We start from the raw sequence: 25607 nt of genomic DNA on the forward strand, positions 1-25607 counted from the left end.
TTGCGGGTCACTCCTGGTAATTTGCTCAACTTGCCTTAAGGATACAACCGTGAACGCAAAAACCTCAGCGCGCCAACATGGATCCAAATCCTGCAAACCTGCCAAATTCATCAGCATCTCGAGCCGTGACCATCTACCATAATAACTAACATGCAACGGTATCGATACATGTGGCTTCAAAAATTACTCACTGCAACAAACTCCCTTCCTTCAGCTCATGAGCAGCAGCGCCCAATCACAAGCCCTCTACAACAGCAAAAGAAAAACGACCCCCTTCGCCGTTCACAACACCATATTGTATCTTTGGCTCTCCTCCTCCTCCTCCAGAGCCCTTCCCTTTGTTGCGGAAGTGATCAGCCAGTTCACCAGCTGAAGCGGTCCTGTCGCAATCTACAAAGAGACCACCCATTCCACCTGCTTCGTTCTCCTGTTGCGTAGTAGTAGTAACGCCGCCGCCGCCGCCGCCATTGTAACCCAGGTCACTTTTCGACTCCGATAACAGTGTTAGCGATGACTTTCCGTAGGGCCCTTTTTCGGGAGGAGAACTGAACGCATAAGCGAGTTCCAGTGGACTCATGGAGAAACTCTTGCCTAGCCTCCACCAACCCCAAAGCAGTACCATGGTAGCCACCGGTCCGGCGAGGCTGACGGCTACTGCGAGGAGCAGTTCCGGGATATTGGCGGCGTACTGGACTTGTGTGAGGTGACTTGTATACGGAATCCCCTTTTGTTCTTCACGTGGGAGCGGGACGCCCAGGGGGTCATGCCCAGGGTTATTGGCTGCGTGGACAGACATGCGGAATGCCAGTTCGCGATAGCTGTTGATTATGTCATCCATGGGGTCTAGATAGAATTGATGGCATGGAGACCGAGCCGCGGACCAGTTTCCCGTGTATAAGTTGGCTGTAAGTCCGTCGGCCTTTGTTGCCCAGCCCACTGCGCCTGACCACCACACCTCGGCGATTGAGTTGAAGAGGGTTGATCCAACGACCTGGAGAGGAAGGATAGTTATACCCGAACCTGCACCCGATAAGGGCCATGTTAAATTTCTTGAAGACGGGTACCACGTTTCGTTAGCTATTCCAACCACACAAAGAATAACGGTGAGTCTCACAAGGAATGGAGGGTAAGTCTGGGTGCATGATTGACTGACGTACATATGCTCCACAACGCGATCATCTTTCCAGCTGTCTGTTTGGAAGGATGCGTGTCCTCCCGTAATAGAGATGTTGTACGCCACTACGGAGGGTACAAGGATGCAAGTTTGGCCTACTAGCTTGCCGGAACATGCCTGTGGATACGCTTCATCACCACCGTCCGAGTGCGCTTTACGTTTTGTGGAAATGTTGAGCGCGGTAAAGGATCGATGTTCAAACCAGACATCGATCGCGGACTCGAAGATGCGTGATACGTTTCCGATGGTCGCCAGGTCAACCGTAAGGTTATAGTTTGTTGGTGAAGAAGTCAGCTCTTCACAGTGATCAACATCGAACCCGAAGGCCTAATCCGCCATGAGTAGAAGTCAGCCTTCAATATTACCAACACACGGCATGTTATTAACAAGAACTGGGCATAGATATAGATATCACCTTGACAGTCAACGTGCAATTCTCACACGAGGCCCCTTCAATGTGAATGGGGGCTTTAGCTTGGAAATCCCGGGTTACTTGTGCAAATTCTGAAGTGAACATGACGTTTCTGGTGTCCCGCCCGTCTACCGTACCTCCCCAAGTATCGCTGATATCATGCTTTACTTGAAGATCAACAGTACCGTTATGAGACACATCCACGATCTGGACAAAGGAGGCTCTTTGCATCAGAGGACCGCGCAGGAAGCTCGTAATAGTCACAATGATAGTCACTACTTGAATGGTTAGCTATGGACGGAAAGACAGCATTCAATATCCACCGCAAGTCCAAGCTTGTTGGTGGTGATTGGGAAGACCAAGACCTCACCTATACTTGCTCGGAAGGCTTTTTTGCGACAAAGTGATCTGAAAGCTCCTATGACGCTCGAAGAGCTTGCCCAGTTATAGTGCAGGTTGCTGACCTAGCTACTGTGTTAGCAAGGTAAGTATGGGTTTGATGAAAAAAAAACAGAAAGAAGATACTTAACTGGCATTGGCTGCACAGCCTGTGTCCAGAAGAAAACCACGGTCGCTTGAGCGAAAGCAAGCCCAGTTAAGGCGTTTGCAAGAGTTGAGGTGTAGGCCAAGAGCACACCTGGTTGCTTGTGTCCAGACCAGTCCGCCTCTGGCTGACCACTGCTCGCAAGAACGACTCCAATGGCGAGTCCTGTACCTACACGTACAAGGAAAGGTTGTGAGTGGCGGGTGCTGGATTCAGATCGGCTCAGGTTCAATTGTGTGCTCACAGCATATACTCAAGATCAACGGGATGACTCCTAGCCATGGAAAACGTCGGTGAACGCCTGGGTTCCAGGTGATGCCAACTTGGTCGACAATGAGTGGCTCCATGCTTGAAGGAAGGTATGCTGTTTGTAATCTCAAAGATTAGTCGAATAAGCGGGTTCGTAATGAGAGTGTAAAAAGAGAGATAATCGCGAAACTTGCAAAGCGGTGGTGATATACCGTGTAAAGGAGGTACTTGGGGGGGCTTCTGGAGCACCAAGCTTTCTTTACCCCTTTAGTCTACAGTTCACCCCTGGAAAGTTCGTTAGCGCGGTAGTTGTAAGCAGTTTTCGACAAGGGGGGCGGAGGGGATCTGTAGATGCCTTGTAATTTATCAATTATAGCAGGTAATAGGTGTTGATTCTAGGTGGTTCGAGTGATTTGGGCAACCAGGCTGGTGAAAATAAAGCGTGTGTGTGTGTATGAACTATCTGAATTGTCTGTCAACCAACTCTTTCTCAAGAACTCGTAGATACCTATGTCCAAGCTTGCAACCCCCTTATTGAATGATGTGGGGCTTGTAATACGCCAACAAACTTTCCAGCATTGATCTACAATCCGTCAATGGATGTACGCAGTAAAAGGGAAAGCTTGGCGCCCAGAAGCTCCCAAGTATACTTTTGCGCATATCCCCCCCATCAAGACTTTGAGTAGGCCGTGCTGAAACATGCCTTCATCTGTACAACACCTAAAATGCCTTACCTTTTGCATGGTCGGATGTTGATGAGACCTATCCGTCTGGGGAGAAAGGCCTCAGTGTTCAAAGGTACACTAGGTATGGGATCAGCCACAGCGGGTCTTACAGCATGCTTCCGTCCTTCGCTGCAAAGCATGAGGGTATCTTGACTTGCCTTATATATGCCTTGAATGTAGCGCTATGTGTGTATCATCAATCTGGACAACGGAAAAACCGAGGATCGACGAGACATGCGTGTGCGATGAAAAACCCATGCGAGGCGATGGTGGAGCAACAGAGAGAAGATGGACAACGCAATGTGGGCCAGGTGGGCCAAACAATGGAACCCAGCCAATCGTTTGTGCCCGGCCGCTAACCTCTGTTTGCCGACTTTCTGTATGATCGACGTACTCACCCTAACTAACATTCGTATCCCGGCCGAGGTGTAGCCGAGTCATCCAAACCCCTGTCAACACCTCCTCCTATGCATAGACAAGCCACCGCTAAGTGTCTGTGATATCGTTATTTGTAGTGATAAATGGTATTTGTGCTTCGGGTATTTGCCCTATATGGCCAACTCGGCCAACAGCCCAGATGAAACCGAACGCTCATTGTTGCGTCTTGCCATCACTTGTGACGTTCCCACCATTGGATGCACTGACGCATTCAACGTCACGTCGAACGGCTTCGCCGCCTTCACCAACTGCACCGGCTTCCTCGAGTGCCTGTTCCGTTATCATCTCACTCTTCTTCGGCGCTAAGTCCTCTCTTCGGCAAGTCCAACCCCCTGACCAGCCAACCCACCCTTTTTCTCTTGGTCCTCTGACAAGGCAGATAATCAACGCAAACCCGCCAAAGGCAACTATTTCCTGTTAGCATCTCTCTCTCTCTATCCAAGCACACGTTCCCAGACAGTTGACACTTACTCCCACAAGCACCACTGTACACCCACCCACCCTGAGCATAAAGCCTATTCCCCACCGCCGTCCCCGTCAACTGCCCAGCGAAGCTGACCACCATGTACGCCGTATTGACCCGGTTTCTCGCCAACGGCTGAATGCCATAAATCGAACTTCTCATCGCGATCTGCGTAAACTGTCCGCCCAAATCAATCAGAATAGCCTGCACCACGGGGCCCGCGACGTTAAAGCTGCCGACCGACGTGCCCACCACCACACCCACCGTCTCGACCACCAGGCCCATGATCGCAGACACCAGCGGCACCAACCGATCGATTATGAGCCGCGAGTAAATCGGCGCGCACACAATCACCACCACGCCAATCAACCCGAACAACCCAATCACCATTGACGAGTACTCGTACGGCGGACTGCCCAGCAGGAAACTCAGCGTCGTCCAGTAACTCGTGAAAATACCGCTGTGCAGGAAGGCCACCAGCGCCGCCTGTAAGAGCAACGGTTCGGTGGCCAGCAGTTGCGCAATCTGCCACGGCAGTATGAAATAGTTGAACTTTGTGTCAGGGTTTTTGGAGGGGTAATCAGGCATCCAGATGTAGAGCAGTGCAAAGACGAGCCATTGCACGCCTAAGCCGAACCAGTAGATGTTGCGCCAGGAGGTAAAGCTGGCTAGCACGCCGGCCAAGGTGCGGGCGAGAAGGACGCCGAGCGAGAGGCCGGAGACGATGACGGCTAGCGAAGAGGCGCGGCGGGCGGGGGGCGCAAGATCGCCGACTAGGGGGAGCATGAGTTGCGGGGTGACGGTGCTGGCGCCGCAGAGGAAGGAGATGGCGGCGAAGGAGGGAAAGGAGGTTGTTAGACAGAGGGGGATCCACTGATTGAACCCAGACGATGTTAGTGACATTTGAATCAAGGACGGGGAAGATAGGGGAGGCGTACCAGGGTTGCGGTAAAGGCAATCAACCCAAGTATGAATGGTCGGCGGGGAAAGATGTCACCAAGCGGACAGATGAACAGCAAACCGCTGCAATAGCCGGCTTGCATCAGCGTGGCTACCGACGAGGCCTTTTCAAAGGTGACATCGAAAGTCTCTGCCATCTTGTTTAGGACGGCTTGGTTGTAGTACAGGTTGGATACGGTGAAGCATGATGCCTGGGTGGGAGGAGGTGTTAGTGACGATCCGAAACATTCGACTGGCTGACATGGAGGACACCACTCACAAACCCGAACAGGATGTTCATCCATATTGTAAACTTGGGAGGGTTGTCGGGGTCATACCTAGCCGCTTTGGGTTTCCAGTGCCAGAGTGTAGAGAGCCGGCTTTTCCATGGAACTCCATCAAGCGTTGATGTACTCTCATCAACGCCGTCTACCTGGGCGAATTGAGGCAGTGATATCCCTGATGACTGAGCATCTCCATGCGTATCCAACACCGGGGGCTTTTCGCCTTCCTGTTCCTTTAGGCGGGGATCATTATCGTTGGTGTTGGCTGTCAAAGACCCTTCTCTGCTTGAAAGACAATGAATCGGAATATGTGTTGAGGTAGCTTCCAGCTGCTGACCATTTTGATGCCGAGACATTGAAATCACTGAGTGATTCTCGAATTATTCCAAATGTTTCGGGTAGTTTCAGGAGGTCGAATCGAGAGGGACGACTGAGAGGACGAGGGAGAAAAGGAAAAGGAAACCCGCCCAACTCCAGATACCTACTCCAGGTCCTTTCGTTAACGTGCCAACTCCGTGAGGGGAGCAACGTTGTCACTGCAGAACTGGTGAAGCACAGCATCACGTCTTCCGAGATCAAGAGTAAAGTGGAAAGGAAGAGATGACTGACGTTGTTGGCGGGTTGGGGAGATCCGTGGGGGGTTTAGGGGGTTGGGGTTGTCAAGGGCACTGCAGCTTGCAGGGGGTTGCTGTGCGGGGGAAGGGGCCCGAGGGGAGCGGCCGAACGCGGCAGTTGCTTCTAACTGTTGTTCTAGGCGGTGATGTTCCGGGAATTGGTTGCGTCTTCACTTTTTCGAACTGTCCATCTTCATTGAGTGAATCTCTTGAGATTACTGCGACCCAAATACTGCAAAGTCTACCTAACCGGATAAACGCGATACCGAACAGAGAAAATCGACCAACCAGACAACTCACTGCACAACGAATTTCTGATCATGCTTCTTAAACAGCACCGACCGATCCAGAATCGCACCCGTCTCGCTGTTGATAAAGTCCACCTGCATCCGTTGCTCATCCAAGAAATTCACCGTCGCATAGCTGAACGCGTCATCATACGCGAACCGATTCGTCGACACATTCTTTCCAACCTTGGTCAGCCCTTCCACATTTCCCGCGCCGCCCGCCACGATATACATGGGTGCCTTGGGATTCTCCATGCCCGCCGGGTCCGCGGTATCATTCACCACCGGCGCAAACCTCTGGCTGTTATGCACATGCCCAAACACGCCCAAGTCAACTCCATACTTGTAAAATAGCGGCTCAAACGCCTTTTTGCACGGCTGGCAATCGTCGCCCGAGCCCGTGGTGTACCATGGCCTGTGGCCCGCCACGACAACCCAGGGGGTAACGGACCTGTCGACCGAGGCAAGGTCAGCTTCCAAAAAGTCCAGCTGCTGGCGGAGGTACGAGCCAAAGGGACCCCCGTTGAGATTCGCCGATCCCCCCGGTTGGTCGGGCGCGTCTTCAAAGTCGGTTTCCGTGTCGATCATGACAATGTGCGCCATGCCGTACTCGAATGAGTACCAAAAGGGCGGGTTGGCGAGGATGCGAGCTTTGTTGGCGTTGACCTTTGCTGCCGAGTCGGGCGACGTAGAGCTGAAAGCGGTCGGCAGGACGAGACCGAAGCGGTTGATGAAGTCGGTGAAATTCTTTTGGCCCGAAGGGCACAAGCCGCTGGTTTTGGGCACCTCTTGGCACGCAGCTTCGTGGTTACCGGGGCTGGCCATGTAGGGTTTCCGCGCGGCGATGGGCGCCAGCTGGTCAAAGAAGGTCTCGGTGATGGCTTGGTAGCCGTCCTTGCCGTCGAGCCAGTTGTGTGCTTTGAGGATCCAGTCGTCGGCGTAGCCAATGTCACCTGGGTGCACGATGAAATCGTACTTGTCGATGTTGTCGCGCAGCCGGCCGATGGTGGTGTGGTTGAGCGACGGATCGATGGACGGGATCAGGTCTCGCTTGCTCTGATCCTGCTCAATCGTGAATCCGTCTTTGCCGTAGACACCAAGGTCGATGACGATGCTGATGTTGAAAGGCGTCTTGTCGCCCGGTAGGCGTGGGCTGGTAAAGGTCTCGACCGTGGAATTGGTAGAGACGATTTTGTAGTAGTACGTGGTGGCGGGTGTGAGGTCGTTGATGGTGACCACGTTGGCCCATGTGCGCGATGTCGGGTAGGTGATGGACGACGTAGAGCAGGATTGGGAGCCGAGGGAGGATGGCGATGTGCCGTATTGGACGCACGGCTGGCTGAGCTGCTTGTACGTGTTCCAGGCGATGCGGACGGCTGTTGGGCCTTGATGTCAGTTCCTTCGGGTCTTGCTCTATGATGGGAAAAAAGGTCACTCACACGTCGGGCTGTTGATGGCGATGCGGTGCTGGACGGGTGTGGTCAGGTCGGCGGGAATCGGAGGATATGTCGCTCCCGCTGCCACACCCAGAGCCAACAAGGGAAGTCCCTTGACCAAGGTAAGAATGGTGAGGGTGTTCATCATGATGATCGTGATGCCGACGCCGTGTCCGTTGGCAATGAAACTACCCACGTCCAGGAAGAAACACAGAGATCCGGACCAGAACGATCAAGACGAAGGGGGCTCTCCAGTTTATCATTGCCTGCATTTGTCCCGTCCCCTCGCTTCTACTGGATATGATGCGCGTTTCGTACCTGGCAATAGTAGCATCACACTATCATCCACCCACTCTCGAGCGTGAGCTCTCCGAAACAGCTTCAGGGGTCAAGGCCAAGGGCCAGGGGTCAATGGCAGCGTCGCAGTCGTAGCAGCGAACAACTCTCGAACCACTTACTCCATGGTACCACATCCCGTCACATCGGTTAAATCGATCGTTGAAGGGTGGTTGGCGAACCTATGGTGGTGTAGTGTACACTACAGCCAAACACCTCCGCACGTGGTTGGCCATTCGACAGCAGTTGTGCCGATTCAAGGCAAATCCGTGTAAGATGATTGGCGGAATAGTTAGCGCTAAACGGTTTGGCAGGGGACTGATTAGATCAGTAGCGATCTTGGAGTGTAAGGTACGTTAAGAGCTTAACTATCACCACCACACAAAAACTGGAAGCGAAGGGAACAACAGGGGCTTGTGCAGCTTCGGGATAGGTATGATTGCTCTTTTCTTTTTCTACGAGAACGGTTCGGTATTTCGTACGATCCGGATGCGTGTCAACTTTTGTCGATTTATAAAACCAAGATCGGTGAACCTCGGTAATTTTGGAGGGAGCTGCAGTTCATGATCATCACCTTATACGTCCCTCGCTGGAGTCCACCACGGCTTTACGGTCCATGTTCTACGTTCCATTCGGAACCTTTAGTAGTTGTGATAGCGTGATGGTATGTTGACAGGGTTTAGTAATTTCGTGTAGACCGTTGAACGTCTCGCACTTGCTTGTTTGTCAACGTGCTTGGAAGGGCTTGGGTTTCTGGATTACATAGCAACATTTTCAACCGGCACAGGCATCCGATGGGGATATACTAATCTATGACTATAAAGCAAATTTCGACCTTCCTTTTGCGGAATCGGATTGACCATGGCCGATTTATGAAAGGAGAATCTTTGTGGAGCGTTGGGTGTGCTTTGCGCGTCATATCGGTCGACTTGCATGCGCGGGATGTCGAGGTTCACGATGTTACTAACCTTATCCACGTGCTGGATATTCATTGTGTCTGCCGGTTCGTCTGCTGCGTACCATCCACGAATGCTGTACTGTAGACTCAAGCCTCTCTGTCCTTTCTCTTCTTTCTCTCTCTTTGTCTCTTTTATTTTTATTTCTTTTTAATTTTTTTCTTAATAAATTTTTTTTTTATTTTTAAATCAATTTTTTATTTTTTATTTTTCTATCAATTTATTCTTTTTTTTCCCTCTTGTTTTGGCGATACCCGCATCTGGACCATTGTCAAGTCCCGCGCCTGCTTTCTACCAAAACAAAATCAAAGCAAGAAAGCTAGTCAGGAAGTAACAAAAGAACCCAACAAAATGTTTTTGCGAAAAACCAAAAGACAATTTCGACCCGATATACACTTTCCTCCATCCAGCCTAATTCACTACTTACCTCACGTGAGGACCCAAATCACCACCCAAAACACATCCCAAAACCTCCAAAAACCTTCTCACTCCTTCTTTTCCAATCCCTATCCCCCTCGCCCACTCCTTACTACCCTCAAACCCTAAAACTAACATCCCACTCTTTCTATCTGGCGTGGCATATACCTCTGGTCTCTCTCTAGCCGGCATCTCCTCATAGAACCCTACTCTACCCTTCTCGAATAACCCAAACCCATCCCCTTCCTCCTCATCACTACTACTGCCGGTTTCATTCTCCTGCTGATAAGCAGTCCTCCACCCAAAATCCTTTTCCTTCTCCCCTTCTACCCCTTCCCAGTCCCAGTCTGTAGCGCCTGTAATAATCTCCCTCATTCCCGCCGCTTCGTAGTTCGAGTCCTCAATGAATTGCTCCTTCAGCCGCTTAGCGACGCTACTCAAGGTGTCGTGACCCGAGACAAAGACGCAGACGGGGAGTTCCGTCATGGTAGGTCCGACCACGTTTTGTAGTGCCGCGGGAAGCGCACATCGGCCGGTCACGAGGCGGCCGAAGAGGAGTTTGCGTGCGCCGAAAAACCGGGAGAGCGCAAAGGCGAAGGAGGCGTAGAAGTGGGTTGCTGGTGAGATTTCATCATCTCCATCATTTGGCGAGATAGAAGAAGGGAGGGAAATGGTGTGGCAAAGGGAAAGACGATTGTTGATGGACCGAGTGATGCCCTTCCTCCGGCGGCACAAATTAGAAGGGTAGCTCCAGCCTTGGAGGCGGTTGGACCAGTAGGGTAGGCTTTCCTGCTTGCGCGACTCGCGGAAGGCGATGTAGTCTGCGAAGGAAGGGGTGGCTGATGGGATTGGGATAACTGACTTCGGCTCGACGTTGAGGTAGAAAGATGAGAGGGCATGGAGGATTTGCGACCAGCTGAAGCCGTCGACGTAGGCGTGGGAAATGCGGAAGATGAGCTTGTGAGAGCCGGAGGAGGACATGTGTTTGATGGCGATGAAGCGGATGAAGAAGCGACCGAGCCTACGAGGTCGGGCGAGATCTTCGGCACAGACCGCATTCAAAACTTGTGGGAGGTCCTTTGTGTCGCCGACATCGATGGTGTTGCACGCTGGTGTGTGTTCGCGCAGGATAACTTGCCAGAACTTCCCGTTATCCTTTGTTGCTACTGGGATGAAGACACTGCGGAGAATATCGAAGTGATTGGCTAGATCTCTACATGCCTGCTCGAGCCTTGCAAAGTCCACATCGGCGGCGAGATCCAGGGTCCAGTGGTGATATCCTCCGGGAGGATCTTGCAGGTTTTCCGAGATGGAAAGCGCTTGGAAGTCTGTGGCGGGGATCACGTCCTGGATGTGGTCGGCAGTGAGCCCATCATCCAAGAATGGAACCATCTGGGTTTTCAGAAGGTCTGCCGAATCATCATTCTCTGTGCCTTGCGACGGCATAGCAGCCAGCTCCGATAACGTGTACCTGCTACCTATCCACTTCAGAACGCGTCGGTCGGTCTGGATGGTCGTGGTCATCGGCACCTTGTCGACGTGGGTATACCTATGTTCTTAGGCGCCATGTACTGTGGGACTTGATCTCTCAGTCTTTTTTCTAGACCCTTGATCACGCGGGCAAATCTAGTTCGATTGTCAGCATGGTTATCCGAGCTTACGTCATTCTCTTCTGCCTTGATAACGCTAAAATAACACCGCAAGAATCGGCGCTGTTAGCAGGCGTGATGATTTCCGCCGCAATAGCTTCAACCTGGCTCAGCTTCACTGCTTATTGCCAACGTCCGGAGTCTTGGTATCGTAGAAAGATCTCGCGAGCGGGCCACAGAGGACGTGAAGTAGGTGTAGTCGCAGTCCATATGGTTGAAGGCGCCGAGAATCGAGCTCCGAAGGTGGTTCGACCATGGGTCGTCGAACCTGTAGAAAACGAAGTCGAAGACGCGAAATCATGTTTCCACAACACCCTCAGACTTGGTACAAGTGTCAAGCGGGAAAGCCGACCATCATGTTGTCAATTCTCGACATCTGCCAGTCGAGGACTTTATCGCCTTAAACGCTGAATCCGCATTCAGTGATAATAGATCATGGTTCCCACAAGTGAATCACCATTACGATGGTGGGCGCCATGTTGCGCGGATGAAAGAAAGTGGAGGTTGGCCGACACCCGAACATGATGGATGTTATCTTGTTTCGGATTTGGCGACCGGCAGGCAATATGGGAGTCCCATGCTTCTCGAATCACGTGGTATCCCCAATCGCAACCATCATGGTCCACTCGGGAGTGTCGAGACAACAGGAACATCCACAATGAGGAAAGACACGTGAATGAATTCAGCGTCTTCTAGTCAGTTGTGAACTGTAACCAACCTAGACCATGAAGCAATTGCGGGTGATATAAGACCAGTGACTCTTTCTCTCTTCAAGTTGCCGTATCCGTGGCACCGGCTAATTGTGGGTCTCAAAATTACATCTCCTTACCGGGCATTCAACGAAGGTAACATGAACGTGCGACGCTCCTTGAACACCAGTATGCGTGTCTTTGTACAAGAACACTTCAGGTTTTCACCACGATGCTCTCTCCCGGGGCAAACAATTTCTCGCCATATTCCTCTTAATGAACGCTACTCCCAAACTTAATCCTCTTTGATTTCCCTTCGGATGGCAATTTTAGCATCGCCGCCACCCTCGGCACACACGCACCTCTGCAGCCGCCATCACATTAGTTCCCTTTCTCTGCGACCGCATCTTCTCTCACACCGGCGCCGCGGAACAGTCTTCGCGGGCCACCCAAACACTCCAGTCTTCACCATCGACCAAAGCCTTCCCCTTAATCCCGGCACCCATAAAGTTATCATCGTCGAAGTTCTGCCAACAGGGCTTTCGTTGGAAGATCTCCATGACAGCACGCGCAATTACTTGGTAGGATTCAAGTTCTTTGCGCTTGGTCTTGTCCTGTTCAAATCGTCGTTGATTAGCACCAAGGAAAAAAACAAAAAAAGAAAAAAAAAAAAGAAAAATGAAAACAAGGCCACAACTCACTTCATTACACCAATGGATTCCAGTGTCGTGAGAGCAGCTAATCCGGCCGCAAGTACCAGGATCGTTCCCCGGCATCCCGCCCCGACTCATGAGGTAATGAAATCCCTCCAGCACACCGTTGCCATGGCCATAGTCGTGACCGGAAAACAAGCAATTGACGCTGAATGCCAATTGCTTGGGGTGGATCAATCCATCAGAGATAGTGTTGGCGTCCCTTGGCAGCATATAAGGTCTGACAGTGCGGCCAAGGACGGCAAGCTGTGCGGAGGAGATGTGTCATTAGACCCGTGATCAAAGGCTAAAGAGATCAATGGAGACAATGAGGCACGGAGAAAGACGAACTGGGAGAAAGGCAAAACAAGCCAGTCGGAGGATGGCGCTAGGCGAAGGCATGGCTGTGAGAGTTGAAGAGCTTGATATTGTATTGGGGAGGTGAGTTGTCGGTTCAAAACTGGTTTGGTCGCGCTGACTCGAATGTACAGGGAAAACTGTGAGATTCACTGGCGATTATAGGCCTTTTAACTGCCACCACGAACCATATTATCAAAAGGAAAAGTGACTCGGCTTGGTGTCGATGATGAATCATTAAATACATCTTCTAACGGAAGCCAACGGAAGATTTTCATCACTCTGATAACACTTTTACGAGTGGCACTGGGCTGGTAATATCACGGAGCTTCCGAACCTGTTCCACCATACACTGAAACACGGAAGCCAACAAGCAAACGAAAGTGTCTACTTGTACTCAATTTCATGTGAACATGGGCAAACAAGTCTTCTTCACCAACAGTTACCTCTGCACAAACACCTTAGCCATGCGAACAGAATTGAAAATCATCTGGGAGGACAGATGGGTACGCAGTGGGAACTCAATACAAAACACCCAATTCCAGACCACCGTCTCTCCTCAGACATTGTTCCCAAGGCGGCATCACCTCTTCACCACACCCCACCCATAACATGGGTTCCCATTTCCCAACTGCCACGTCTGTTCCTTCTCAGTCCTTTATACCCTTATAAATACGCCTCACTCTGTCCCTCCACAATTTTCCCCATTCAACTCGTCTTTCCAGGCTTCAAACAGTCCTCCCCCCTAATGAAAACGCTCCAAGTCTGGTCACTATAGATCTCTCCTCTAATCCTCCCTTCGCGCTCATTCCCAAAGATATTAGGATCCCTCCAACAGCGTGCATCTCGCCAGATCGCATTTGCCCCCTGCGCAATCCAGCTCCATTCGGGAAGTTCTCTTTCCTGTCCCGGCTAGTTTTTATGAGTGGGGGCCCGAGCCCAGGCCCCATGATTATTAGCTACTTGACTTTTATGATTCCCCCTCCACTATCCAGAAAAAAAGAGAGAAAAAAAAAAAAAAACAAGAGGCAGGGGGGGGGGGGGGGGGCGGAGGGAAGATAAGAGACTCACATCATTATTGCACCAATAAATAGCCGTATCGCCTCTACAGGCCACTCGTCCACAAGTCCTCGGTCCGTTCCCATTCTTCGGCTTTCCCGGCAACCCTTCGAGGTACCAAATGTTCACTTTGGCCTCGAAGGCCCTGCCCCAGGCCCAATCCTCTGGAACCTCGAGATTGTATTTCTGGGCGCCGGGGCAGGCTTTCCCGATCCAGGTGGGAAATAAGTCGTCGGAGTCTTCCACGTTGCGAGCGACGACGATGTCGGTGGTGGACTGGAAGGTTTTGGATGAGGATGGAAGTGCGGATGCGGTGCCGTCCTGATTACGAAGTTGGATCGTAGTTTTGGTGTTGGGAGTTAGTAAGGAGGTGGTGAATTGGGCGGCGATGGTCGGCTGTTGAGTAGTGAGGAGAAGTTGTTAGTGGGTGTGTGCTCTGAGCAAAGATAGCGGGTTGCAGGACTCACCGGGAAGGAGACCGCAAGGGCCAGGCTCAAGAGAGCTCGTGCAATGAACATCGTGGAATAGGACTAGATTGGGAGTTGCACTTGTCTGAGAGAAGTAGGCCTCCGAGTTTGCGTCGTCGCTGGAGAGAAAGGGCAACATGGGCATGGTGGTCCTTTTAAACCACTACCTACTAGAAGCCAGCGAAGCACACAACTGAAGCCAAGTCAAAACAGGACAGATTCCTGACTTATATTGCCTTGTTGACTTGCATAAATCTTTGCACATACCTAGATTTTCACCCGGGCGCCCGGATTACTGCACCACAAATGCACACTCAATATGCTAGAAGGTGTATCTAACAAGGAAAAGAAAAGCAGGACCATGCAACATGCAAGTTAACAAAACAATTCAAAGTCCCAAATTGCCTTGACCTTGACTTGGTTGGCCTTGATATGGCTTGTCCTGTGTGCCACGCTGCTAGAAGCAACTACGGGTGAGGGACATTTCAGACAGGTATACCGTATATACTCGGGGAGTTGATTTTCAACTTCCAGGGAAATCAAACATAATCTGTAAGGATACTGCCCGATTATGTGCATTTCATGCCCATCAAATTAAGTGGGGGAGACGTGCTGCCATCCCGGATCACTGTAAACTCGATTCTTCCAAATCCTGCCTTTCCACAACTGTCTTTTCAAGGGCGCTGGATGGTGGAGACGTTCAAATCACCATCTTGCATAGAATTTTTGGTGGGCATGAATGTTGCAGTGTGCTAACTGTTTATGCCTGATTTTCCTGGAAGTTAAAAATCAACGCCCCGAGTCTATACGGTATGGAAGTGGAATTTGACCAACGCAACAACAAGCCGTGGGAACATAAACTGACATTCATCACATCGCCCGTCTCCAAAGGACCGTTAGAAACCCAGTCTGAGAACCAACAATGCAAAGTTGAGGCAACCCCGGTAAAATCGCATCCCGTCCAGCCACCAATGGAAACGCTCCATTACAAATGTTGGTGGCAAGTAAGGAGTTTGACAAGAAGGCGCTTCGCATTTGCTAAGAACAGTTTCTTGACCCTTCTTGCCTTCCCAAATCAATGAGTCGAGTGCTTCTTCCTGCCTTCTAGCCGCGTAATTTGGAGTCAAAGAAGGAAGTAATATATCCCAGATCAGCTCACACAGATGGAAGCAAGGAGCACGAACATCTCGATTATTCCAGATACGTGTTGAAAGGAAACCCGAACTTGGGTTCCAGGCTATTACTACCTAGGTACGTACTGTCATCGAAGCGAGGGTAAATCATGTTAGTCCGTTGGTGCGCTTGTAGGATCAACTGATGTCCGTCCAACATGAAAAACATGGATCTTGCACCACAAATCCGCATTTGGGTCTTGGGTGCGTTGTGTCAGCAGGTAATTTGTACAAGTTACGACACTTGGTAAAAACGTGAGTTGACCAAGGCTCCGTGAACATGTTGGGATGTGTCCATTCACCACCCGCCCAGTCATTTGCAAATCCAATTCGTAGTACTACCTTGGTAGCAAGTAGTAACAATGCTTTTGTCTAATATCCTTCACCGGGCTGGTCCTTTTCTCTTCCCTTCCAATAAGTTACAACTTTCGTTTCCCTAGAATCACGCTTCCTAGTTCATGGACTCATCCCGGTATCTCAGGCCGTTGATGCCATCGCCCTGCCGCCCATAACCCTCTATGACAGATATATGCACCGTCAGCACAGGAAATATCACTGTTCCTCAGACCGGGCAATAAACGAGCAACGGAATGTCCCGGCGGGTGTTGCGGGTGACTTCCACTAGTTGAGTGGTGTCGAAAGGAAACCCGTTAACGGACCTCGACCGCACGCTCGTGGGAGGATTGCGTGCAGTCATGGTACTGCTGTGTATTGGTGCAATGATATAAGCCGTCCTCAAGTTCCAGCGCTCTACTTCTCGGGCGGAAAGGTCAAGATGAATGACGGATGGAGTGTGGGTGGTTGTGAGGTCTGACAAGTGTTGAAGCTCAAACGGGGATAGAGTTGCGCCGGAGGGGGCTGAGGTTACCTATGGTCTGTTTCCTTGCGGGAGCGAGCCGTAAAACTCCACTCTCCGGGCTTTGGGGGCATCCAGCCGGGGCCGTCATCGGCAGATTGAAGTTTGTCTTATCTGTACGATTATCGGCAGTTGTTACTTGGCGCTATCCACCTAGCAGCCTGGGACTCAAACTTTTCTGGACGAGTCGAGAGTATTATTTGGAAGACGGTGAGCGTGAATATGATGGCTACCGTTCTTGCCGTGCTGTGATAGTTATGAGGTTTGGAAGTTTCGACTTTTGTATTCGTGTTTGCGAGCTGTTGGGGTTTTCCGAGATAACAACCCCAAGCTTCATGCGGGACAAGGTCTTGTGTGACCGGCGCAGAAATTTATCATACCCTGAGGTGATAAAGTGTGCCGCAGGACGTCCGGGGCCAAGGGAATAGCTTCAGAAGGTTATGATCAGTCAGTGTTTAACGATAGCATACTACAAACCCAGCCAACGAGCCACTGGTATTCGTGCCACGGATCCTAGGACATGATTGATGACGGTGATAGATTGTGAAGAGGTCAAATACACCTCTGCTTGGATTTGAAAGGTTAAAATGGTACAGCCAAGCCACTAGCCAAGCCGCCAGCCAAGCCGCTAAGGCTACAATAAACCAAGGCTTTTATATAGAAAAACCTTCCTTTTATTGTACCCTATCTTCTTATCTATCTTTTTATCTAATAATCAATACTATCTCCATTTGCCTCAATAATCTTTTCTATTCTTTCCAGCATTGAATAGGCCAACTTTAGAAGGAAATCCTCTAGGACTATATCCCAAGCTTCTTGAATAGCCGCTCTAAATTGTAATAAGTTAAGAGTTTGAATATCGTATTTATATTCCATAAGTGACTTTATCCAATGCTAAACGTTTTCGATTGGTGTTAAATCCGGAGAGTAAGTTAGAAATTGTTTCTAGCTAAGCCTAGGGATTCCTATTAACTCCAATACTCTCTGAATCTCTTTTACCTAATAAGAAGGAGTATTATCGTACTAAAAGACAAGGCCATTTTCTCGGCAAAAGGCTACTACTATCGGAAGGATAAAAAAAATATACTTTTAAATAGTAATTCCTCCAAACTCCTTTTCCTAAAAGAAATAAAGCCCTTTTCTTCTTCCAGTAAAGGATCCCTAAAACATCCAACTATAAAGTTTTCTCTTAGTAAAAGTAAAGTTATTTAGATTGTTATCCTCGTCCAAAATCACCCATTGTTTCTACATTAGATTATTAATTGCCTATGTCTTATTAGAACTAAGGATATCCTCCTAATCTTCCGGACGAGGGCGAAGCCTTCTTATTTCTTAGTACTATTGAACTCTTTCTCTTTTATTAGTAGTATTTCTTTTTATTCTTTTAATTCTTAGTTTTTAATAAAAGTTAAGAGAGTAAAGTATTTTCCTTAGAACTTCGGGGCCAGTAATAAGGTAGGGAAGAAGGTAGAAAGGTAAGTCACACTAGGAGATAAATCTCCGAGAGTACTCCTCTTTTATCTATTCCTTAAATTTATTTTTCTTAGGAATCTTTAAAAGACCTTATTTTTTTCGCTTTTAGAGAGTAATAGGGCTAATATAAGTAAGTTGGACTTGCTGTATAGTAAACCCCATCTTTTTAGTAATGTCGGCATAATTCAAATTAGCGTAGTCGCGAAGTGCCCGGATTTAAAACCGTTTATCCCTTATTAAATGCCGTAATCCCGTCTTTTTTAGTATTAAGGTAGTTGGATTTAGAAGGTTAGGAATGGCGATGCTTCGAGGGACGGTAACCGTTATTATAGTGGAAAAAGTAGTAATGAGGAAATGCTTCCCCCGGCTCCCAAAAGTCCAATTTCCAGAATTTAGGTATTTTCCTATAGAAACTACTAGAAGAGTAACATTGTAATACCCTAATCGGCCAGGCCTTACCACCCCTACTAATCGGCGAATTCACCGCGCTAACATTTCAAATCCAAGCAGAGGTGTAGTACTGCGAAAGTCGGAGCAGATAGCCACGATAGCGTCGAAATACACTACAAGGGTGATGTTAGTGCACCTGCCAATCAAGGATAGTGTAACCCGCACGTGGGCATCGGGTACAGTACTCACAATGCCTACAGGTAGCCAGTGTCCGTCCTCCTCTAGGTGCCTCTTCTCGTCCGGCCTTCTGTCCTTTGCATCCTCTTCAAGGCTACCTAGGTAGGTATATCACCTTACAAGTACCTGTCAGAACTGTATGCATCACCACCTTTGTCGCGTCGAGCAGCATGTGCCGTGCTCGCGGTCCATAACATCGGGACCTGAAATGATCGGCGCCGATTGCAAGCCTTCTTTGCAGCTGCCTTTTTGGGGATCCGACATCCGGGTTATTGACGTCCATCAACCCCACAACCCGCAAACCCTAGTGCTATCATGGACACAACTCCGACTAGCTTGCCACCAAGCCACCGCATCGGCAGATATCGATGGCTCGCTTCTACAATACGCGTGTAGAAGGGCTGACTTTAAAAATGGTAGCCGGCGCCGTGGACCAGCAATTGCTGGCTTTCCTGCTGCTCACGGTTTCCGAGTCTCTTCTTGTTCCTCAGCAGCCTGAACGCCCATCACCATGAAGACCTCTGTTGTCCTCCCCGTCGTCCTCCTCCAGGCCGCCACCGTCAGCGCCTGGGGCAAGCTCGGCCATGCCACCGTCGCGTCTGTTGCTCAGCAGTATCTCACCCCCAACACCGTGAAGCAGGTCCAGACCATCTTGGGCGACAACTCGACCAGTTATATGGGCAACATTGCGTCGTGGGCTGACTCTTTCCGCTATGAGTCGGCGGCCAATGCGTGGTCCGCCGGTCTTCATTTCGTGAACGGCCATGACGCCCCTCCCCCGGAGAGCTGCCACCTTGTCCTCCCGGAGGACTGCCCTCCTGAGGGCTGTGTCGTTTCCGCTATCGGAAACTACGTTAGTTGACCTCAAATCATGCCATGGTGTGGAGTAAAAGGCAGATTGACTAACCAGGGCATGTTTTGTAGACCGAGCGTGTGCAGATGAAGAACATCACTGCCGACCAAAAGGCGCAGGCTCTCAAGTTCATCGTCCACTTTTTGGGTGATATTGCCCAGCCTCTGCACACCGAAGGCTTCGGCGAGGGAGCCAACAACATCACCGTCACCTTCCAGGGTTACAAGACCAACTTGCACGCCGCCTGGGACACCTCAATCCCCAACGCCATGCTCGGCATTTCCCCTCCGACCAGCGCCGCCAACATCACCAGCGCCGACTTTTTGGGGTGGGCCAACAACCTCGCCGCCAAGATCAACCAGGGCCAGTACCGCAAGGACGTCCGCAGGTGGTTGCGTTACCACTCGGTCGCCACAAGGAAGGCTTCCGAGCGCGCGGCTGCCGCTTGGGCCCAAGATGGCAATGAGGAGGTCTGCCACTACGTCATGAAGGTTCCCGGCAATCAGCTGAACGGTACCGAGATTGGCGGTGATTACTACAAGGGCGCTACCGAGGTCGTTGAGCGCAGCATTATCAAGGGCGGCATCAGACTGGCGGGCTGGTTGAACTTGATCTTTGACAACCGCACCGGCTTCGAGTTCTGGCACTAAGTTTGTCTGTAGGCTTGATGGCTGTGTGAATGTCGGTACCAGGCTACTGCTGGTAGACGGGCGACTGATCGGCTGTAATATATAAATTGTGTGATACCCCTAGAGGCTTTTTCGTTTCCCAGTTGTGACATAGATGTTGAACTGTGCTTGGAAAACGGGACTTCCTCTTATGTTGTATCTCAAAGATGACAATGGTCGTCCTTTATCAAGTTTGCTTGACATATTGGTCACTTGGCAACTCTGTGCTTCGATGGAACGATCAATGGAAATTGATAACACACGAAGCAGCCGATGACTGATCGACGTATAGCGCTTGATGCTCGGCTCGCTAATGGTTCATAGGTGTGACTAGTTAACGGGTTAATTTTATAGACCTGACGAGTATCGAAGTGAACTTATTGGTGAAGAAGACTCGATACATTCCTTGGCCATATGGCCGACTGTGGCACCCGGCTTCAAACCTGCGGCGGGTCTGAGGGTGGTGTTGGCAGTTGCGAGACATTGGAGGGCAGTCAAAGAAGATAGAGCAAGAATACATGATGTTGTGGACGGCGTGGGCAAGCAGGTTGTGAGTCTTGCTGTTTAAGACATGTGCAGAGGCTGGAAAGTGTGTATGCGAGCTTATAGCGTCGTTTCATATCAATGTTCTAGAAGCAGGGAGAGAAGGCATTGGAATTAATTGTCAATGCCACAGAGAACTTGGGTTTCGTTCCAATGCCTAGGTGCTCGCATTAGCACCGCGGAATGTGGGGAGTAAAGAGACACTAGATGGCAGGAGGGAGGTCAGCATTCCAACTCCAACTCCCAGCCACGATATTTGCAACCTCGGCGCACTCGCACATGTCACCGACAGCTTTCGAATGGACCGCCAGCCATTTATAAATTGTATGCCCATGATCGGGCGAGGTGAGGTGAGAGGTTAGCGGATTTACCAAAGCACAGCCAACAAGTCTCTTCACCACCATGAACCTGACGCATTTTCTCCCTTGGAGCCTCTTGCTTCTCGTTCACTCAGTCCTCTCAGCCCCTTCACGCACTTGCCATGAGAGAAGCATCCATCATCAAGACATGTGCGAGGATAATGCCCTCCTGCAACTGCTCGAGCCAGTCGACAAACCCGACACAAACCGGAAGCTGGCCGAGTTCTTTTGCTCGTCTTACTTTGCAGGTTCAGCAGTTGTGCGACCCGTTCAGATTCCCCAAGCCACATCTCGAGTCACTACAGTGACTCCCCCACCAGCAGTCTCACCAAACCCGATAGTTGAACCTCCGAAGGTGCGCCTTGGAGGCCACAATATATACGAGGGAGATAACGAGGACAGCGACGACAGCAAACCGGATATGACCACAATAACAGTCACCACAACCGTCACCGGAACGATTACTAGGACCATGATTCCGACCACGACGGTAACCAATACCCTAGCGAAGTTCATGAATGACAACGATGGGACACCGGCAGCGATGACAGCCAGAGCCAGCGGAGCTCTTCCCCGGCTGGGTCGACGACGAAGGGTGGTAGCAAGAGCGCCGCCCGTGATGGAACACTGTCCTCAAGCATGGCGGGGCCGACCGGAAGATCAAATACGGAGGGCATGTGCATGTCTCGTTGGGCAAGGAAAGGGAACAATTGTACTTCCGAGGGCGGAGGGGTCCACGGTGGTCATGACGGCGCCGGCTCCGTCTCCCGATGTTTCGTCATTTATCGGATGAGTTGACTTCAGGTAAGTGGTCCGATCAAGGTAATTCGTTTTGTGATAGTGAGATCATTACTGACTCCTCCGTTCATCTTGGCCAGATTTGCAGATGGGCGTTTTGAGTAGCTTTCGGCTGGCTGAGGGATGCTTCGAACGGCAACGAGTACCTCTTCAGGGAGAACAGATGTCTCGGTAAGGCTCGAGAGTTGGGGTTGAAGGTGAAGAGTTACTTGATAATTAGAACGATCAGCGGTTTATGGCAGTTGCATCCTGGGAAGTGAATGTGAAGTTAAGGTGGTGTGTAGGTAGTATGTAATGGGACTGAATACGAGATCAGTCGAATTGACATCTGAAGATGTTGAAGCAAGGAAATGGAAATTCGGTCCGGTAAGGTGAAAGTGAGAAGAGGTATTCTAGTCTAGGTAGGGTCCAAGCTTATCTGGGGTTCGATAAGGGAACCTGCTTGGCGCCTGGGGTCCAGCTTCCAGCGCTGCTGTGCCTTCCCCAATGGTGCAGCAATACCCCTAAGCAGCCCTACAAGCCCCCCACTTGGCAAACCACAGGCGCATGCACTAACAGTTTGGTTTGACGTCAAACGCAACTGCCGCGGGAGGGAAATGGAAGTCGAATTCGAGAATCGAGACCAACGAAACCTCGAACAACAACACTGGCCGGCCACCAGCCTTCTATCTCCATGACGACCGCCGATTACGCTGAATAAGACCACAGGACTCGCGTCGCCGTCTGACGAGGCTTTCCATTATTCCCATCCTCAAGTCTCGGTGCCCCCCCGACCGGACCTTTGAGACCATCGCGACCTCGCCCCCCTCCCACGGTCATCGCATCGCCCACGGCACCACAACCACAACCACAACCTCCCCACAGTTAGTCGCAAATACCGGCCAATTGATCGGTAAGATGGCCAAAAAGAAAAAGTCTACCTCAGTCGAGGACAACGCCAGTGAGGTACAGTCGCCTGCTGTCCCCGCGACCCAAGATCCCTCAAGTCGAAGTGGAAGTGGAAGTGGAAGTGGAAGTGGAAGCAACAAGACGGCAAAGACCAAGGCCCAGCCACAACAGCAACCGCCTCCGGTGCCGGCACTCATCATCTGTCGGAATAAGTGCGCCGTTCCCCTCCGCGACCCATAGCACTGCCAATTGGCCCAAGGAAGAGCCATCTTTGCCCGTCCTTGATCTTCTTCAAGTCCATGTCTTGCGCTCTTGACCTCCTTCCTTTGACCTTCTCCATATGCGCCCAGCGAGCACTTGAACCATAGACTGACTTTCGTCCTTGGTATTAACCAGGCATTGGCGCTATATCTCGTCCTTTCACGGCCCATGGCTTCAGCTCCCTCCTGAGATCCTCGAGACTCTGGCCAACTTGAACTATAATACCCCACGGCCGCGGCCCATCGATCCGTCCGTCTTCTTTGATCTTGTCAAGATCCGCCGCCTCGTCGACGATGCTACGAATCTGGCTGTTCGTGCCGCCAGTGGTGTCGCAACGGTCTCCCAGCACAGCATGTCCGGTGGCCACCATCATGCGCTGGGACTGTTTGGACCTGGAGGGCAAACGAAGCTCAGTCGAGAAAGAAAACACCGAATGAGAGAACAGGCGACTCAGAAGCTTTCCAAAGCCTATCACCTAGATGAAATAGCGTCGAGTGTGGCTACAATGCAAAGCGCCTCTCCCCTTGAGGAGGTGGCCTCGCTTGTGCTCCAGCGCAACCCCCAGGATGCCGACGCCAAATATGTACACTTCTTCCACGAGAAAATACCGAGCAGGCAGCTGGCCCAGTGCACCAACCTGGATGCCCTGAGTGAAATCATAACAGAGAAATCCACCCAGGGAGAGCCTCTAAGGACTCGCGCCACTGTGAGGACTTTCAAGGAGGACTTTGAGGGCGCCATTGCGGACTTGACAGAAGCCCTCAGGATACATCGGGTTTACCGGTTACCACAAAATGCTCCAAAGCACCACAATCATCCTCAAGCCCGACCTAGCGGACGGAAACAGGAGGATGTGGTGCTCAAGGAGGAGGAGCAGCCTAATAGCTTGGAAATTCAGCTGTTGTTCCAACGCGCTGGTGTCTATCTGACCATTGCCTGTCAGCACGTCCAAGCTGCCTTCCCCTCTAAACCTGCCGAAACCAAATCTGCTACAGGAAAAGCTGCGAATGGTGATATATATGAGGAAGGCAATAAGACCGGCTCACAGGTGACAGCACAGGCCATACCCATGTTAACAACTGCCGAGCAAGAGGCCGAGAAAAAGATGATGGAGGCGAGGAAACTCGTCCGTCACAACGCCAAGCGTGCGCTGAAAGACTACATGAACTATCTGTCGCACTTTGAGTATTCGCCTGACCTACCCATTGAGATTGCCGAAGACTTTGCCCGGAAAGTCAACTACGCCGCTAATGGGGTTCGTGTCCCTCGGTCATTCTCCCATGCTTCTCGTTCTGACTCTCCCGTGACCGGTGAAACTGACGAGAGCCAACCTACTCACCGCATTTATGCTCTCTCGGACCTTTTCGCGGCGTCCCCCCCGGCTGACCTGCCTCCATATCCTAGCACGGAGCTTACCCCAGTACGTACGCAGCAACAACAGCCCACATTCGCTACCTTCCAGACAACAACAGAGACTCTCACTTATCATCCTCTCATGAACGACGCATTACACGCTCTTCTGCTCTGTCACTGTCTTATCCAGACCTCAACCAAAGAGCTCCTTCGACACGCCTACATGGTAGCACGACTGGCGCGCCTTGCCGATGGTTACCCAATCTTCCAAGCTAGTCGCTCACCAGCCCGCGCCGACTGGACAGAGGTTCTCCGAGCGTCCGGCAACCTCATCCAGCTAGCCGGGACATGGGAGGACCTCTGTGCCCCAGCACCTCTCCCACTTTTCCAGCCTTCAGGCCCCAGCGGCAGCGGATCAGTACCGATAGCGTTGCCAGGCCCCCTCAGACAAAACAAAACCCTTCTGCCACCTCTGACCGGGGGTCCGGCAGAAGCAGGAGCCATCGTGCGTTCAACCTCCAGCAACGGTAGCACCGGCGGCGCCGAGGTCGAGAAGCATCGCAAGGAACGTATCCAACACCAAGCCATCATCGACGCCCTGGGCGATGATCGAATCAAAGACGAAGCATCTTTTCGCATGGCCGTCAAAGCCCGTCAACTGCGTGCGGAAAACGATTACAGGCTTGATAACGCCGTGGCAGCCATGGACGCCAAGCTCATAGGTCGTGATTTCGAGTCTCTTGCTTTGGAGGCACCACCGTCGCCAAAAGATACCACTACCGCAACCAACGGATCCAAACCTACGTCACATCCCACCAACGGCTCAAGCTCAACCTCAACAGCACTACTAACCCGTACCACCTCAAGTATCGCAAACGGCACGACAACGGCAAACGCAAACGGAGTCACCAAACCTCCTAACAACAACATCACCGCCAACGGCAGCGGAATAGTTCAAGCCCAAACCCAACCAGCACAGACACAAAACATGCGCCGTTGGTCCGTCGACGACGGCAAAGAGTATCCCATCTCCACGGACCGAGCCTCGGCCATTGCGCGCTGGGTGTTGGAGGCACCGCCTAATGCTGGGCTGAGTACGGGTGCGGGAGGGGATGGAACGGCTCGGAGGAAGAAGAAGAAGGTGGTTTCCAAGAATAGAGCTGGCCCTGTGTTTGCCGTTGGGCTTGGGACTGGAGTTGGGGTTGCAGCCTCTGGGGAGGGTTGTACGGCTGATGCGTAGGTAGTACTAGTTCCTGCTTAGGAACCAGAGGCACGATCGGTTTTCTATTTCTTCTGGTGGACCAAGTGAGTATGCTCCTGGAGGCACCTATATCGAACAATGGGAGCGAGTAGCTCTTCTACTATTGGGCGGCGGCATTGGTTATGGGATGTAGTAATGTGTAGAGCTAGGTAGCGAAGATGTAACAGCACACTATTCTACATATTCAAGTTATCTCTTTGTTTTGGGGGGAAGGGTGGAGGGTGGAAGCGTGTGCCTACTTCTCTACATTAAGTTGTTTCTGCCCCTGACGATCCGTCGACAATTGGTACAACTGTTAGTTGCCTGTG

At 51.1% G+C, this 25607-nt stretch overlaps 10 protein-coding genes across 10 annotated transcripts; 3 read left to right on the plus strand and 7 right to left on the minus strand.

Annotated features, from left to right (window-relative positions):
- Positions 1–235: 235 nt before the first annotated feature.
- On the minus strand, positions 236–2477 carry B0T23DRAFT_326003 (uncharacterized protein; the record flags this gene model as incomplete). Its single annotated transcript, XM_062835540.1, has 5 exons — positions 236–1049; positions 1158–1501; positions 1590–1864; positions 2224–2301; positions 2375–2477. The coding sequence occupies 5 exons, from the start codon at positions 2475–2477 to the stop codon at positions 236–238; spliced, it is 1614 nt and encodes a 537-aa protein (XP_062688944.1).
- An 867-nt stretch (positions 2478–3344) lies between these two features.
- On the minus strand, positions 3345–4812 carry B0T23DRAFT_389742 (major facilitator superfamily domain-containing protein). Its single transcript, XM_062837827.1, has 2 exons — positions 4023–4812; positions 3345–3958 (listed from the first exon to the last, which is right to left on the minus strand). The coding sequence occupies exons 1-2, from the start codon at positions 4789–4791 to the stop codon at positions 3696–3698; spliced, it is 1032 nt and encodes a 343-aa protein (XP_062688945.1). The 5' UTR covers positions 4792–4812; the 3' UTR covers positions 3345–3695.
- On the minus strand, positions 4813–5841 carry B0T23DRAFT_389745 (uncharacterized protein). Its single transcript, XM_062837828.1, has one exon. The coding sequence runs from the start codon at positions 5582–5584 to the stop codon at positions 5174–5176; it is 411 nt and encodes a 136-aa protein (XP_062688946.1). The 5' UTR covers positions 5585–5841; the 3' UTR covers positions 4813–5173.
- Positions 5842–5908: 67 nt separating this feature from the next.
- B0T23DRAFT_389747 (Metallo-dependent phosphatase-like protein) lies at positions 5909–8073 on the minus strand. Its single transcript, XM_062837829.1, has 2 exons — positions 7569–8073; positions 5909–7505 (listed from the first exon to the last, which is right to left on the minus strand). The coding sequence occupies exons 1-2, from the start codon at positions 7711–7713 to the stop codon at positions 6139–6141; spliced, it is 1512 nt and encodes a 503-aa protein (XP_062688947.1). The 5' UTR covers positions 7714–8073; the 3' UTR covers positions 5909–6138.
- A 1207-nt stretch (positions 8074–9280) lies between these two features.
- B0T23DRAFT_325400 (uncharacterized protein) lies at positions 9281–9760 on the minus strand (the record flags this gene model as incomplete). Its single annotated transcript, XM_062835506.1, has 1 exon — positions 9281–9760. The coding sequence occupies one exon, from the start codon at positions 9758–9760 to the stop codon at positions 9281–9283; it is 480 nt and encodes a 159-aa protein (XP_062688948.1).
- Positions 9761–11821: 2061 nt separating this feature from the next.
- On the minus strand, positions 11822–12706 carry B0T23DRAFT_346819 (uncharacterized protein; the record flags this gene model as incomplete). The annotated part of the gene is made up of 3 exons (XM_062835977.1): positions 11822–12226; positions 12314–12571; positions 12656–12706. The coding sequence occupies 3 exons, from the start codon at positions 12704–12706 to the stop codon at positions 12026–12028; spliced, it is 510 nt and encodes a 169-aa protein (XP_062688949.1). The 3' UTR covers positions 11822–12025.
- A 942-nt stretch (positions 12707–13648) lies between these two features.
- Positions 13649–14238, minus strand: B0T23DRAFT_325891 (uncharacterized protein; the record flags this gene model as incomplete). The annotated part of the gene is made up of 2 exons (XM_062835531.1): positions 13649–14116; positions 14188–14238. 2 exons carry the CDS (start codon positions 14236–14238, stop codon positions 13649–13651), a joined length of 519 nt encoding a protein of 172 aa, XP_062688950.1.
- A 4474-nt stretch (positions 14239–18712) lies between these two features.
- Positions 18713–20300, plus strand: B0T23DRAFT_248028 (S1/P1 nuclease). Its single transcript, XM_062834159.1, has 2 exons — positions 18713–19168; positions 19240–20300. The coding sequence occupies exons 1-2, from the start codon at positions 18827–18829 to the stop codon at positions 19816–19818; spliced, it is 921 nt and encodes a 306-aa protein (XP_062688951.1). The 5' UTR covers positions 18713–18826; the 3' UTR covers positions 19819–20300.
- Positions 20301–21650, plus strand: B0T23DRAFT_248029 (uncharacterized protein). Its single transcript, XM_062834160.1, has one exon. It carries the CDS (start codon positions 20782–20784, stop codon positions 21529–21531), a length of 750 nt encoding a protein of 249 aa, XP_062688952.1. The 5' UTR covers positions 20301–20781; the 3' UTR covers positions 21532–21650.
- A 477-nt stretch (positions 21651–22127) lies between these two features.
- B0T23DRAFT_389759 (uncharacterized protein) lies at positions 22128–25470 on the plus strand. The gene is made up of 2 exons (XM_062837830.1): positions 22128–22636; positions 22821–25470. The coding sequence occupies exons 1-2, from the start codon at positions 22434–22436 to the stop codon at positions 25276–25278; spliced, it is 2661 nt and encodes an 886-aa protein (XP_062688953.1). The 5' UTR covers positions 22128–22433; the 3' UTR covers positions 25279–25470.
- The last annotated feature ends 137 nt before the right edge of the window (positions 25471–25607 follow it).

Source organism: Neurospora hispaniola, assembly GCF_033458365.1.
Source record: "Neurospora hispaniola strain FGSC 10403 chromosome Unknown B0T23scaffold_9, whole genome shotgun sequence".
Lineage (NCBI taxonomy): Eukaryota > Fungi > Ascomycota > Sordariomycetes > Sordariales > Sordariaceae > Neurospora > Neurospora hispaniola.